Source organism: Fusarium verticillioides, chromosome 10 (assembly GCF_000149555.1).
Source record: "Fusarium verticillioides 7600 chromosome 10, whole genome shotgun sequence".
NCBI lineage: Eukaryota > Fungi > Ascomycota > Sordariomycetes > Hypocreales > Nectriaceae > Fusarium > Fusarium verticillioides.
The window spans coordinates 156,027-170,858 of NC_031684.1; the positions used below are offsets into that span (position 1 = coordinate 156,027).

General features: G+C 48.8%; 8 protein-coding genes across 8 annotated transcripts; 2 read left to right on the forward strand and 6 right to left on the reverse strand.

The window, feature by feature from the left end:
- Positions 1 to 288: 288 nt before the first annotated feature.
- Positions 289 to 1,521, forward strand: FVEG_13652 (hypothetical protein; the record flags this gene model as incomplete). Its single annotated transcript, XM_018903013.1, has 3 exons — positions 289 to 490; positions 546 to 1,165; positions 1,210 to 1,521. The coding sequence occupies 3 exons, from the start codon at positions 289 to 291 to the stop codon at positions 1,519 to 1,521; spliced, it is 1,134 nt and encodes a 377-aa protein (XP_018761877.1).
- Positions 1,522 to 1,768: 247 nt separating this feature from the next.
- On the reverse strand, positions 1,769 to 2,170 carry FVEG_17570 (hypothetical protein; the record flags this gene model as incomplete). Its single annotated transcript, XM_018906813.1, has 1 exon — positions 1,769 to 2,170. One exon carries the CDS (start codon positions 2,168 to 2,170, stop codon positions 1,769 to 1,771), a length of 402 nt encoding a protein of 133 aa, XP_018761878.1.
- Positions 2,171 to 2,504: 334 nt separating this feature from the next.
- FVEG_17571 (hypothetical protein) lies at positions 2,505 to 3,687 on the reverse strand (the record flags this gene model as incomplete). Its single annotated transcript, XM_018906814.1, has 4 exons — positions 2,505 to 3,236; positions 3,338 to 3,384; positions 3,488 to 3,587; positions 3,640 to 3,687. The coding sequence occupies 4 exons, from the start codon at positions 3,685 to 3,687 to the stop codon at positions 2,505 to 2,507; spliced, it is 927 nt and encodes a 308-aa protein (XP_018761879.1).
- Positions 3,688 to 3,905: 218 nt separating this feature from the next.
- Positions 3,906 to 5,052, reverse strand: FVEG_13653 (hypothetical protein; the record flags this gene model as incomplete). Its single annotated transcript, XM_018903014.1, has 3 exons — positions 3,906 to 4,390; positions 4,440 to 4,744; positions 4,793 to 5,052. 3 exons carry the CDS (start codon positions 5,050 to 5,052, stop codon positions 3,906 to 3,908), a joined length of 1,050 nt encoding a protein of 349 aa, XP_018761880.1.
- A 423-nt stretch (positions 5,053 to 5,475) lies between these two features.
- Positions 5,476 to 7,209, reverse strand: FVEG_17572 (hypothetical protein; the record flags this gene model as incomplete). Its single annotated transcript, XM_018906815.1, has 3 exons — positions 5,476 to 6,531; positions 6,581 to 6,967; positions 7,014 to 7,209. 3 exons carry the CDS (start codon positions 7,207 to 7,209, stop codon positions 5,738 to 5,740), a joined length of 1,377 nt encoding a protein of 458 aa, XP_018761881.1. The 3' UTR covers positions 5,476 to 5,737.
- A 315-nt stretch (positions 7,210 to 7,524) lies between these two features.
- FVEG_17573 (hypothetical protein) lies at positions 7,525 to 8,939 on the reverse strand (the record flags this gene model as incomplete). Its single annotated transcript, XM_018906816.1, has 4 exons — positions 7,525 to 7,984; positions 8,030 to 8,409; positions 8,456 to 8,529; positions 8,735 to 8,939. 4 exons carry the CDS (start codon positions 8,937 to 8,939, stop codon positions 7,525 to 7,527), a joined length of 1,119 nt encoding a protein of 372 aa, XP_018761882.1.
- A 973-nt stretch (positions 8,940 to 9,912) lies between these two features.
- FVEG_13655 (hypothetical protein) lies at positions 9,913 to 10,518 on the forward strand (the record flags this gene model as incomplete). The annotated part of the gene is made up of 2 exons (XM_018903015.1): positions 9,913 to 10,137; positions 10,201 to 10,518. The coding sequence occupies 2 exons, from the start codon at positions 9,913 to 9,915 to the stop codon at positions 10,516 to 10,518; spliced, it is 543 nt and encodes a 180-aa protein (XP_018761883.1).
- Positions 10,519 to 10,688: 170 nt separating this feature from the next.
- Positions 10,689 to 12,847, reverse strand: FVEG_13656 (hypothetical protein; the record flags this gene model as incomplete). Its single annotated transcript, XM_018903016.1, has 6 exons — positions 10,689 to 11,456; positions 11,503 to 12,072; positions 12,120 to 12,342; positions 12,392 to 12,528; positions 12,593 to 12,686; positions 12,732 to 12,847. 6 exons carry the CDS (start codon positions 12,845 to 12,847, stop codon positions 10,689 to 10,691), a joined length of 1,908 nt encoding a protein of 635 aa, XP_018761884.1.
- Between the last annotated feature and the right edge of the window lie 1,985 nt (positions 12,848 to 14,832).

Below are 14,832 nucleotides of genomic sequence, written 5' to 3' on the forward strand. Positions count from 1 at the left end.
CATTTTGGGTGTTCAGCTTGAAATGCAGGTTTTGCTGTAGCGTGGAGGTTGAAATAGAAGGTCATTTTGTAAAGCTAGTGCTTATCGTTGACGAATCGAGTGTGAATTGCCCCTCATGCGATGTTAAGCTTGATTTTGGGTGTTACAGTCCCGGATATGTCGGCATGAAGTGATTGTGTCTAATCTGCCTTGTTGTATTTATCAAGAGACATTCTCTTGGTTTTCAGTCTAAACTGGAAGCTGCAAATTAGTGTATTACACTTATTGACATCCCTGTAAGCTTCCACCATGACCAAAGTTGCCCAGTCTTTGCCAGAAGCTCCGTCGGTGGGAACAGACACGTCGGTAAGCGATGAGTCGGAAAGCCCTCCTCCCGTACTGTTGATTGCGGTGATGGGAGTGACTGGCTCTGGAAAGAGTAACTTTCTTCGACTCTTGACTGGCAGAGACGATGAGGACGGACCCCAAGTCGGGCATTCACTTGGATCATGTAAGTCAACAACATTGGGCTTGATGACTGATGAGCGAACATTGACCGTCAACAGGCACCCAGAAGACGGAAGCCTACGAGTGTCTCATCCAGGGCCAGCAGTTTGTCTTTTTCGACACACCTGGCTTCGATGACACGTACCGAGGCGATGCAGACATTCTTGCTGATGTCGCTCAAGCCCTCAGCTCCTCATATATGAACAACGTCAAGCTCAGTGGCATCATTTACCTGCATCGCGTTAAAGATGAGAGAATGACAAATGCCATCATGCGAAACCTCACCATGTTTCGCAATCTTTGCGGTGACGGTGCTTTTGAGAATGTCATCCTTGCGACTACTTTCTGGGACGAGCTACAGGATGAGTCGAAGGGAGCAGCTAGAGAGCATGAGCTGATCTCAACTCCCGAGTGGTGGGGGTATATGAGCAACAAAGGCTCGAGAATTCGACGATTCCAGAACACAAGAGAGTCTGCTCTTGAGATTGTCAACGAGCTAGTTGACCTCCCCGCCGTAACCCTACAGATTCAAGAAGAGATCGTAGAGCAAGGTCTAGGAGTCGACCAAACAACAGCAGGCGAAGCTCTCAACGAAGAACTCAACAAACTGCGAGAGCAACATCAAGCCCAACTCAACTCCATCCGCGAGGAAAAAGAACAAGCCATCAAAGACCGCGACGTGCAACTCGAAAAATGCTCGACAAGCTTGAGCAAGAAAAACAGCAATTCATGCGCCGTCTCGAAAGCGAGCAAGCAGCCCTCCACGCCGACCGCCGCGAGCAGCAACGCCGCATGGAACAAGCCTTCAACGACCAACTCGTCCGCCTTGAGCGCGAACGCAAGGCAAGAGAAGCCAAGATCCAAGATCTGGAAACCCGACTAAGTACCGAGCGCGCAGATGCCAACGAGCGATTTCAAGCTGCTATGGCAGAATCGAACCGCATGGTCAGCGCGCTGAAGCTCGAGATGGAGACGGCGCGGGCGGAGGATATGGCGGAGTATGATGAGACGATTAGGAAGATCGAGGAGAGGTAGAGGGGGTCGGTGGATGAGGCGGGGAGGTGGAGGGGGGAGGTTGAGAGGCTGAATAGGCAGATTAGGGATGCAAGTACGGCGCAGGTTGCGGCACATGGCGTGGAGAAGAGGAGGATGGAGGCGAGGATTAGGGAGTTGGAGCAGACGAGGAACACGAGCAACACGAACTTTGGGGATGTGGTTGGGAATATTTCAAATGTCGCTACGGGGATCCTGTTGCATTTGCTTTAGGTCGAGCTATTGGTGTTTAATGCGCAGGGCTTTTTGGCACCTCGAACAATGGGTCAGAGGGACATGACCTCAAGGCATCGCCGTACTCCCTCTTGACATAATCCCACTCGGCGGCTGGACACGACTCCCTGATGATGTGAAAGTCTTCCGATCCATAACCTTCCCGACATATCAACAGATTTCCTCTACTCGTTCTCTCTGGGCGGCCGAAGTCTCCAAAGACGATGTATTCCAGGGACTTGATACCCTTGTAAGAAAAAGCCCACTCAACAAACGCCCAGAACATGGGTTCCAGATACTCATTACTAGCATTGTCCCCTTCGTCCACCGCTGGAGTATCATCAACTGTTTCATCGTCGATTATCACCATAATCCCCCATGACCACGTGAACTCTGTTCTTACGCGATTGACGAACATGAACCACTTCAAGACAATCCTTCTTGGAAAATGGATTCAGTACATCCAGCTAAAAGCACAGTCAGTATATGAAGGTAGTAAGGTCTGAACGCTTACCAGATGGATTGGTTCACATGATAGCCCAATGAAGTCGAGAGCCAGCTTATAAAGAGACGAAGTCGGATCATTCCACCACCTTTCCTTATCACGCTCGTTGATCATCATATCCGGCAAATCTGTCCACACGTCCAACTCCTCAGCATAGAAATTTGAATGATTCACAAATCTCTTCAATGTGGAGCTGTGATGGCCAACACTCTCCCATGTATACTTTGCGAGCATGTCGCCCGTCTGGTCAAGATAAAGCTCTTCCAGCCCCTTGGAAATATTCTAGTAGAACCTCGCTCGGATCCCCGTCTTCGAACTCGTCAGTTGCTGCATCATTTTTGGGCCAAGACTCCTGGAGCTCGAGCTTCTTTAACCTCTCTGGGATTCTTTGCCGTGTTATTGCTAGCACGAAATCGTACCACTGTGGACAGGACCGGATTGTGAGCGATCTGAGGACCTCAAAGTTAATGGATTGTACAAGCGTCGCGGTCAGTGGTACATGACTGAGAACTAGAGTATGTAAGTTGGGGAACGTGATGTGTGGAGAGTGTATGTCAAGGCCAAGAATCATTTTGTTCATGCAATTCCTTGCTCTCATTCTGCGCACTCTCTCGTTATCATTCCAATAACCCAATGCCTTGCGCAAGTGTGGCCAGTCGACTAGGTCGAGCTCCAAAGTTTCGAGGTGTGACTTGTTGTTCTTGAGCCCGGTGGCAAATACTCTGAGTTTATCCGAGCTTAGCCCTCTCCAACTGAGGTTTAGGAGATGACGGAAAGCGGATAGGTCAATCTTTCGTTCGCGGGAGCTATAGCGCTGGCAAAAGGGATACGTCGTGAGATTCAAAGTACGAAGCGAAGACTGCTGACGGGCGACAATTCCATTGCTTCCCAGGATGGGAGTCGGTATACACGTTCCTAGACCCCAGCTTGGTTTGGTTCTGTCAGCCTCCTCGTGGATTGCTGTAGGCAATAGACGAACCTGAACGATGTCAGCTGCCCCTTCTCACATTTTTCGAGTAGCAAGAGGATGAATCCCTTGAACTTCTAAAAGGAACCGGGTTTGTCGACGATGTTCCTCACCATTTGCTTCTTGACAGGTTTGTAGCCTTCGATCATGTGGGCAGCCTCTGGTATCGTTCTCAGTTACAAACCGTAGGCTGATATATTTAGTAAAGACTAATCTGTCGAGAGGGAAGCCGTCGATATTAATTCCGTAAATGTCGTTCTTACTCCCTGCTGGGATAACGACAGATGCCCAGACTGTCGGCAGAGTTGAAGAATGGAAGTGTTTTGACGTCTGAGACAGATTCTTGACGTCTTTAATGGATATCTAAGCGCGAATTATGAGAGTCTGTAAGATGAGAATAGTAAGCTCATCTCACCTCACCGATGATGAGCTTCAAAAGCTCATGGGGTAGTTGTTCGAACATTTTCGCGATATGGTCAACAGAAGTCAGGGTGACGCGATAACCCCACGCGTGATGCACGACGTGAAGCTGACCCTGTCCAATCAGTCATGCCCGATAAGAATTATTGTGGCCCAAGATAATAGTCTCATCAATCACGTCACTCATCACGCGAATCTCAAATTTCATATTCAGTCATTATCGATCTTTTGTTCATATCTAGATCATTCCAAAACTTTTATTTACCTCTCACGGTTGTAGGTAGGAGCAGGCTTGGGCTTATTATCAAGAATCTTCTCAATCTCCTCCAAAACCTTATCATCGATCTTCTTGTAAATCTCAAGCGCCTTGAAGTTATCCTCAAGCTGCTCAACCTTTGTCGCACCGAGAATGACAGTGCTGACGTTGGGGTTCTTGAGGGCCCAGGCAAGAGAGAGCTGAGCGACGTTTCCGCCGAGACGCTCAGCGACTTCGGACAGCTTCTTGACCTTCTCGATCTTGGCCTTGCCGGCTTCGGTCTGAAGCTCGTTGACGGTGTTCTCAAAGAAGGCCTTGTTGGTGGCGAATCGTGAGTCCTCGGGAATTCCGTTGTTGTACTTGCCAGTCAAGAGGCCGGAGGCGAGAGGGGACCAGATTGTGGTGCCGTACTCGAATTGGTTGAAGAGAGGAGCGTACTCGACCTCAAAGCGCTCACGGTGGAAAGCATTGTACTGAGGCTGCTCAACAACTATATCACTGTCAGTACCTGCCAAAATCTCAGCTATCGAGGGACTTACCAGGAGCAATGAGGTTGTAGCGCTCAGCAATGTGAGTAGCCTCGGTAATCTGAGCAGCGGTCCACTCAGAAGTACCCCAGTAGTAAGCAAGGTTCAAGTTGCGAATGACCTGAGTAAATCCCTCAACAATCTCCTTCATGGGAGTAGCGTAGTCGGGACGGTGAGCAAAGACAACATCAACGTAAGGCTGCTCAAGACGCTTGAGGGAGCTCTTGAGACCCTCAACGACGTGCTTGCGGCTGAGACCTCGAGTGTTGGGCTCCTTGCGGCCAGTACCGAAGAAGACCTTTGTGGTGAGGACGTACCTAGACAAGTCAGTATAAATCGAGATTTGGGGACTTGGGGGTATTTACTCATCACGAGGCCAGCCGAGCTCCTTGAGGGCACGGCCCATCTCAACCTCAGATTCACCATTGGCGTAAACCTCGGCGGTATCGAAAGTGTTGACACCGTGATCCCAAGCCTTTTGAAGAATCTGCTTCACGATATCGCCCTTTTGCGTACCGCCGTATGTCAACCAGCCACCGAGACTGAAGACGCTGACCTTGAGACCAGTAGGTCCCAGGTGGCGGAACAGCATGTCCTTGGGGTCGTAGGCGGTTTCAACAGGCATTTTGGCGATTTGTCTGGAAGAGAAGTGATGAGTATGAAGGTTTGATGGTAGGAGGAGGGGCGCTTTTTTCTTATATAAATGGAATTGATGTCATTCTGGATGGTCCAAGCGAAATGAGGGGTATTAAGATGGTTGATACAACGATGATGGCTCCACGCAAACAACTGACAACAGTTTAGCGTAGCAGGTCTCCATCACCAAGCCAATCAGAGGACCCATGCTTGGGACTATCCCCAGCCTCAAACACCCAACGTCTTGTCATTGGGGCGTTAGTATTAATAATTCAAGATAGCGGGGCACAGGCCGGCGAACAGTCACTTCCGAGCTTCAATGACGCCTACTGCAAAGGAGATAATGGAGTTTGGCACACACACGCAGTCTTTCCAGTTGCCTATTGCGCTTGGCGTCATCGGGGTTCTTTTTGAGTGCTTACACTGACTGTTTCTTTACCGTTCCATCTACCGAACCGAGTTGCTTATGACATCAGGGTATGAGGATTACACTAAAGCCGAGCCTAAGTCCGGGCTAAGGCCACGTTTTCCCCTCATTGAGATGAACCTTGTTATCGATCAGGGTGATTTGAGGTTTTATTGACCGAGGTACGCAGTGTGACCCAGTTATCTTTATCGCCCCGCACAAGCTCATCATTCCAAACGTGCATGAAACATTCATTGCCCGTGGAACCTCAGCGACCTTTGCACGTTCCTAGAGCAGTTCGAATGCCCTTCCACATAGGCGCCCAAGCACCAAACACAGCAGTGACGCCAGTACAGATGATCATGGGTCCATATTGCGTCGCGTAACCGAGTGCTTCGTTGGACAGATGTGCTTTTGCCTGTAGCAAGGCACCGCTGAGTGGCCCGGCGGTGACAAAGCCGATACCTCGTCCGCCCATGAGCATGCCGAAAATGAGAGCTGAATCAGCTGCAGAGTCGTCTTTTTGGATGTCGGTTGACATGTTGGACCATGTTGAGCTGAAACCGCCAGCGAAGAAGCCGTAGACAATGACAAACACTACCAAGTTTGCAAGGTCGAGCGATAAACCCCAAAGAAGCCAGATTGGCAGCGCACTTCCAATTGATGCGATTGTTACGGCTTTAGTTGCTGAGAATTTGTCGCCTAGCATGCCGTGCACGATTCCACCGGGGACGGATGCTACAGAGAACAAAGCAAGCAAGATAGGACCGGTTATGCTGGGTAGACCAATTGTCGATGCGTAGCTGGCTAGATACGTGCTTGGCATGAGATATCCCAGTGATTGAATGATCACACCGGCTTGCATCATCCAGAAAGATGTATGGCGAAGAAAGCGGAAAGATAGCGGTTGAACCTGGACCTGATTGTGTAGTGGGGTCCGTGGTTTGATGAACACGAGAGTTGGGAGAGTCATTGCAGCTGATGCACCCGCCCAGGCCAAGAGAGTCGCCTTGAGACCGATGCGGCGTAGAAGAGCATCAAAGACAAACGGCATCGCAATACCTTCACTCCGTCAGTATACCACCTTGCAGCAGATAACGTGGAGTCATACCTGTCCCCGACTTGCCAGCCCACATAACCCCCAACGCCATCCCCTTCCTCTCAACAAACCACTCATTCATGTAATGCGAAATCGGACAAAACAGAAGCCCACAACCAATAGAGTACAGCGCACCCTGTGTAGCAATAAGCCCCGCGATAGTGTTCACAAACGCAGACGCAGTGAGACTAGCGACCGTCACTGCAAGACCAAGCGGCCCGCAGAGGTGTCGCAGCCGCGGATACCGCGTAAGGATGAGGAAGGCAAACGGCATCATGAGATACATTACACCTTGTTGCAGTGCGCCGATGGTGGCGATTGTTCCGGATGATGCTGTGCTGATGGGACTTCCTGGACGGCTGTAGTATTCTTGGAAGATGCCGAATGAGACGGAGTAGCCTGGGATTTGTTAGTGTTGAAATGTCAGTGGGAGGAGGTTGAATACCCCAGATTGGTAGCTGTGCCATTGTACAGCACATCAAAGCCAAATACGCATCTTTACCACGGTCCGTAGGTGGAAGTGACTCTGTCGGTGACTGAGAAACATTTTCCTGGCGTTCAGTATCAGGCGGACTATCAGTTCCGCACCGCTGTTCCTGCAACGACTCCATAGCATAAGCAGTCTCTGAAGAAGACGACATCTTCGCAATCAATTGTTCGATAGTCAGCAGTCAAGCTTGGAGTAAACAATTGCGGTCAGTCGGAAGGATTGAGGTTGAAGGGTTGGCTTTTGGACGGATATAAGCTCAGAATGCGCCCTTGCTTTGACAGTCGCGTTGACGTAGCCGATCGGGATCGGTTAGTGATCGGCGTGTTTGTTCACTGTTTTGGGGAGTTTGTGCAACACGACCAACACCACAGCAACGTTGCGAAGTCGGAGCACTCCATGTCTTGTGCAGTGCTTGCTTGTGAAAACCTTGTTAAGATAACGATATCGGATTCATTGCTTTTTATTCTTATTCGCTATGTGACACATTGTATGTCTTTGTGCACACAATCTTTGTTGGCTGCAATATCGCTTCCTCACTTGCATTATCCAGTGTGTTCCCCATCACTCCGCTGCAAATACTTCCAGTGGTAATTTGCGTCGTTCGACTCACGGTGTCAGGATAAGCCGCGAGCTCCAAAGAACCGCATGTGTCGAACTGGCTGTACCCTGTGTGCTTCTTCCTCTGTACTTTGTGCAGCGAATCGTTGGAAGGTGGTTCCGAACTTCCTGAGTCGCTTGAAGAGCCCATCCATTTCGGTGCAAAGCGCTTGGAAAACTTGCGGAATGTCGGCATGCAGCCGCATATAATGAAGAGGTTGACTTCCACGAATGACCAGACGTTTGCTGGGGCTGCGATCCATGGAATATCTAACGCTCCTAAGAGGGAGGGTAGATATATCATGCGGATGATAGATGTCGTGACAGTTCTGCTAATGTTAGTCGCCGATGTTCTTGTGTTGAGGTAAACTTACATGGTAGCAATGCCGAGCATAATACCCAAGCCAATCTTCTGCCCCAGCGGCATCTTCAACCGGACAATCATCGGCATAGGAATGGCGAAGAGAACGATGTCCGAGATGATATTGGCGACAGCGATGATGATGTACATAACAGCATAGTCAATGCACTTTCCGCTAGCGAACAAGTAAGGGTCCCATGCTGTCTCTCTTGGCTGACATCCAAACAGCAGCAGACTGGCAATAATGATAGTGTATAGGACAACGAAAGCGATAGTCACGAAGATGGATCTTCTGAACCATTTCTGTGGGGAGACTTGAAGGTAGAAAGTCAGGAGCGAGCTTTTAGTGAGACCGTTGCAGATGATGAAAGCTGGGGCGGCGATGTAAGAGCTCTATGAGGCGTAAGCATATTCCATGAAGTGGAAGTGGGGAACATACAAGCATATGCTTTTCGAAGACATCAATGGGCATTTCCCATGCATGGTGACATAGGCCTCCGATTGATATTGACCCTTGTGGTATTAGTAGAAGCATAAAGTAATGACGGAGTGTACTCACATATCTGAGCCGACTGCATGACGATAGAGAATATCTTCAAGTCACAACGTTAGTCTCAAATGAATTCGGCTTTTCCAACTGATGTCATACCCATGCCAGTGTGATCAAGACTAAGCCACCAAGTCAGCTACAGTTCCCTGAACCCGAGCTATCACATACCATCGTCAATCTTCAATCCGCGGGTTATGTAATACTTAACATATAATCTCTGCAACAGACATAGAATTGCTAAAGACCCTAGGATGCCGAAAATAAGGAAATGTTTGAGTGCATCTTGCTGTTGAGGATTGTCAAAGTCGACGACGTATCCTTCCGGCGGCGGCAGAAACGTGATCACACCGTTGGTAACTGGGTAAGAAGACATTTCAGATATGATGCATTCATTTCTACGGAATAGAATTGTCTTGGTGTTACATTGTATGTAGGGATGGTTGATTTGATCAGTGCGTTTTGTGTTGGTTCAATGCTATTCAGACAAAGTCCGAAATCCTCACTTTGGGAGTTTGCTAAGCTAGTGAGTGGGAAGGTCCACTATAGACAAACAGTTTCAACGGACGAGGCATGCAGAGCCAACGGGCCTTTGTCACCTTGGTCATTGTGCCGACACTTTTACTTTCAAGCTGGAGCTGGGAGACACATCGGCTAGGTCTTCGGCGCTTCACCCAGAAACATCTGCTGTACGTACTACTACTGTCGGAGATCGTCAAGGACGTTGGTAATAATTGATCTAGTGCAAGCCTTATCACTTATGTCTCAAGTGTTTGTCCAGGTGATATGTCCCGAAATGGGTGTCAATAGGATTCTATGGCCTCTCCCATTGGCGGGTCATGTCAGCCATGTCTTGGCAAGGGGATCAGGCCAAATCCGTTTGACCAAATGAGGGATCTCGTAGAGTTTAGGGTTTGTTCATTCCATTATGATTGATCTCTATTGACTGAATGTTGGATGTAGGAATGCGGAAGAGAAGTCTTCAGCGGATTAGATCATTGCGGCTGGGTCCTGGGCTAACTCAACCAGTTACACGAGACATATTAGACGTTTCGGAAGGTCAATAGAAGCCTATGCAGGGATTGGAGATTCTGGATTCTGCAGGGTGAGCTTGGGCTGAACATCCTGGCGGATAACTATGTCGATATCTGCTTCCAGATCTTGTTAGTCGTAGGAATCTGACACAAGATGCAAAGGTTCAGGTAGATCTAATGCAGCCCGACTATCTCATCACATTCTCATGACTAGTCACTGTGTTCCTCTCGTCAATAAGTCTCCCTAATACCCGTAGAAGTGTCTCGTGGCAGTATCCTTCAGTTTCATCCTCTCACTCACTCATCATCCCCACTATGAACCAACTCGCTTCTCTTTTGCTTATCGCCACGACCTTTGCTGGCAATGCGTATGCATCACCCAAAGGTCCTCATTCAAACACTGGTCATCTCCAGATGGTGACCTACGTCAAGCGCAACCCCAATATGACGCTTGACGAGTTCTGGCAGTACTGGGATACCCAGCACGCACCTAAAGTGATTCCTCTGGCGACGCACTTCGGTATTGCTAGATACCAACAGGTAAATTGACTCCGTTGCCATTCCATGCCTAGCACTGGGTCGGACTGACATTGTATGCCTCAGGTCCGAGTCGCTGGAAAGATCGTCCCTACCGATGCCGGTGCTACTGAGCCAGTATCTAATGAGCTGGTTGACTTTGATGGGATCGCCATGTTTCTTTACGAGTCATCTGATGTTCTGATCGATATGCTCTCTCACCCTTACTATGTCAACGTCGTTGAGCCGGATGAGCATGTCTTTATTGATAAGTCAGCTCATGGGAATGGCATGGTCGCTACCTATATCGGGGAGCATATCGATGCAGTGGACGATGCGAAGAGTGTTTGGGAGGGAGACAAGAAGACACTTTCGAAGTACCAAAGGCTGTTCAAGAAGTATTGATAGAATTGAGTGAGAACTGCGTCATGGGAAGAGCATGACTACGGGCTTCATAAATATATAGTACACGATAGAGGCTCACCTCACACTAGCTCCTTTCAAAGATACATGTGTCTCCACGTGTATATATTTATCTGATCCAGACACTCACTGCTCACTCACTCGTCCTCATGCTATCCCCTGATACTCCTAAGGATCACTCCAAAGGCCTTCTGACTGATCATAAACGTCGGCGCAGCAGGGAATCCTCCCGGAGTACGTGGGAAGATCGATGCATCCACAACACGAAGCCCATCGACGCCATTGACCTTGAACTCCGAGTCAACGCAGTAGTCCCTATCCCCTGCAGGTCCCATGCGACAAGACGAAGTGGCATGGTGACTAAACGCATCATCCATGATACCCTGGCGGATACTCACGCCAGGTCGAGGCTCAACAACTTTGAATGGGGCATAAGGTTCACCAGTGGCGTTGAAGATACGCATGGTATGCTCGACACCTTCCTGTATAGCCTGAAGATCACGGTCTCCCTTCTCAGCGAAGTAGTTGAAGTTGATCTCTGGTGCTTGCCGAGGATCCTTTGAGCGGAGAATGATAGTCCCGGCTTGGTTGCCTGGCTGCATTTTGACGATGGACCAGAACCATGAAGTTGGGGGAGCTTGCCAAGTAGAGTACCCTGGGAAATATCCGCGAAATACTGTACCAGCTGCTCCAAAGAGGTATAAGTCTGTGTCATTTGTTTCGCTGACGCTGGACCTGTAGAGAAGTGAAATTGGAGCTGCGCCTTCGCCGTAAGCACCAGTATGAGACTGGTTCCATTCTTGATAACATGTATCGTTGGCTTGGAGTGTGAAGGGACAGTTCGCAAAGGGATTGTTCTCCCATGGTACAGAGGCTTCAACGGTTACGCCACCTTCGTAGTTGTCTTGTAGATATTTGCCCTGTCCTTGTCAGTTGTAATCTGAAGCTCTCGGGCAAAAGACTTACCACTGCGGGAAGATCCACGATGACAGGAATTTCAAGACTCTCGAGCTCCTCCCGAGGACCAATACCACTCAGCGTCAGGATCTGGGGCGTATTGAAAGCACCACCCGCGACGATGACCTCTCTTGATGCGGTGACGTTGCGTAAAAGACCAGATTCGGACTCATCGTAGCGTTTATCAGCAGAGTACAGCCCTTCACCCTTAAGATACTCGACTGCATACGCCTGAGGCTTACCATTCCGACCATCTTTAAAGAGAACGCGGGTAGCCAGAGAATGAGTGCTGACAGTCAAAGGATACCGAGCAGAGCCATTTGCTGTTCTAGACATCATTGTCTCGTGTAGATAACGCCATGCGCCATTGCGCTGTCGAAGGCTGTCAACATGGAGGGGAATCTGGTAGACGCCGGGCGAGTATCGATCCTTGTCCAGTCTGTTGATGTCTCGTTGCATGAGCCTGCCAACTTCAGCGGCATCATGGACTTGAGTGCCCTCGGTTTGCTCAATAGCGCGCTTCAGAGATTTCACGACGCCAGGGCGATCAGTAATATAAGAGATGTTATTACGATTGCTCTGTGGAGCTTGTCAGCAAGTCGTAGTTCTTGAGCCCGACTACGTACCTGAACAAATCCGCCGAAGCCGTGGCCGGGACTCCCCTCTGGAGCATAAGTGCAGTTCTCAATATCGACGAACAGCTCTCTCATCTTGTCGGACCTCCAAGAATCGTCGCCAGTTAGCTCAGCTATAGCATCCCAATCGTTATCAGGTGGAAGAGCAAAGTTCATAGCATTCAGTTGAGCAGAACCACCAAGGGTCGCGCCTCGAGGATACAATATGCCGAGTCTATCAAGTTAGAAAGTATGTCCAGTCAAAAGGCAAGGGAGCACCTTACGGCTCGGCACCCTCAGGAGGATTAAGGCCAGACCACAAAGTGCCGTTGGATAGCCTGTATGCATATTTGGAATCTCTTCGTGCTTGAGTCTCGTTTTGGTAGTGGTTCACGTAGAAGGACCACGACATGCTTGGATGCTCAGCGACTTGATCCGCCCTGGAGATTGTGAGAAATTTCATCGCTGATAGTATATTGGCGCACTTGCATGGCGGGAATTCGCTGCAAAGGTGTGTTGCCTTGGTCGCCACCAGCCTCTATCAAGAAGACTGAGTGGCCGGCTCGTGCAAGATTCGCGCTGGAAGAAGTGTCAGCAAGGCTTGATCAGAGAGCAAATACATACGCTAACGTCCCTCCTCCGGGCCCTGATCCGATGATGATATACTCATACTGATCTGGGTGATGGGTTGGAAGCGCAGTTGCCAGACCAGCAAGAATGCTCAAAGATATAAGTTTCATAGTGCTGTATTATCAAGGTTATGGTCTTCTGGCTTGCAGAAGTCTTCAAGCCTCAGGATTCCCGGGTATTTATACTCTTAAAATGTATGTTAATTGGTCATCTTGATCATCCAGCATGAAGATTCACAGCCAAAGCGGCCCTTGGCTTCCGGCAATGGAGCATTCATCATCATCACCATAGCGAAAGTGGCTGCAGATCCAGCATAACACAGCCTCGTAATGTCGATCGTCGGGATGTTAATCATATTACCCAATGAGAAGTCATCCGTTAAAGTCATTGTATTACCATTTAAGCTTGTTTGTAGGGTCTTACATGGATGGTGTGGAGTGGAAGGATGCCTTGCAATGGTTGAGCGTAAGCCCGAGCCACGCGTCATCGGATTTCTGTAACAAAAGTCATCCGCAACGCCGATTGTCAGCCCGCGCCGATGCTGCAAGCTCCGACACTTTGTGCTACGTTTCTTGGAGGTAGTTTCTTTAATTTCTTTTGTATCTCAACCTTGCTCTTGAGCTTCCTTCAACTTCTCCAGCTCAGCGTCACCAAACAGCGCAGCAACACGATCTTCTGATTCTATCAGTCAACCGCATCGGAAGGCGCCCACATTAGGTCATCTTTGAGACTTGACTCACAGAGTGACAAAAGTGCCCAGAATTTAATTAAGTGAGCCATTGTGTGCAACTGTAGAAACATTCTAGCGTTACAAATGTCTGGAATATTATAACTTCTCAGCAAATAACGCATCGAACAATATTAGTGACGTTGCAGTATTCCCGAAGGGTTTATGAGGATGATCACGTCCGTCGATGTATCTAATTGCTTCATTGGTGCTTCTCCGAAGGCCTGAATTCCAGAAATAACTAGGTGTTTGTGATCACACCCTTTTGGCCTGTTCCTTCAATGCAAATGAGCTTTTCACCTCCTTTCCTCGTGTTGGTAAAGCTGTTCGAGCGCTGTGTAACCGGGACTTGGCGGGTTCATCTCGGTAGTCTGCCTTTTAATGACCATGCAAGATATGAAGGTATTTTTTATAGTCTGCTTACCTGACCACGTAGGGTAGTAAGTAATCTACACTAAAACATCACTCATCTTGATACCCATGCCATGACAACCTTTTCCTCACCATCACTGGGCGTGTCATAGTAAGGCCGACTCTGGTCTATTTCTGTTGAATACCTTTCTTGATGGCTGTACGCGAACTGCGACTTGAGCTGTAAAACTGTTCTCAAAGCTGAAATGTCTTGGATGGGTGAAAAAAGCGAAGGTAGAGAGGAATATCTACTAATCGCAATGGTTTCAATCATGAATAATTGGGATGTAATTTCGAGATCTCTGGAATGCAGAGACGTGGAGACAGACCAACTCTTCTCTTAGGTTATAAGATAACGGAACAGATTGATTGGGAGTGAGTGCTCATCCTTGGCGGAGAATAGGAGGCCTGCCACTTTCGTCCACCTGAATAGATCCCTGAGCCTTCCGTTTCTCCAATCTGTTTAAACTACTGGTAGTTACATATGATCTATGATCTGGCAGTTACAATAAGGCAGTCATTCCCCGCGATATACGCTCCGACCTCCTTGGTTGGCTCGTGTTTGCGGGGACCTCACACGAGCCAGGCTGCATCCCCAGGTTCTTATTAGATGAAACTTAGGAAAAGACCGAATGGAGCGAACTACTGCTGTGTTTTGCGCGCCAGCGGCCCGACTGTATCAGCGTTTGCGAGCTCATAGTGTTGTGGTTATACCGAATGAGACTAAATATGCACCCGTCCTTAGGTCGAGTGGTGATGTCCCTTAAATCAAACTTTAAACGTCATTCTCCGGCAACTTTCTCCGAGCATTCACAGCTACTAGATAGCCAACGATAATGAAGTTGTATTCGGTTAAGATTCTCATTCCTTCCAATTGTGTATATCAACTCAATTACTCGTGGCCCTGTCAAGAGAGGACCAAGGTTACATCCGGCTGTCTCATTTGGCATGGTCATG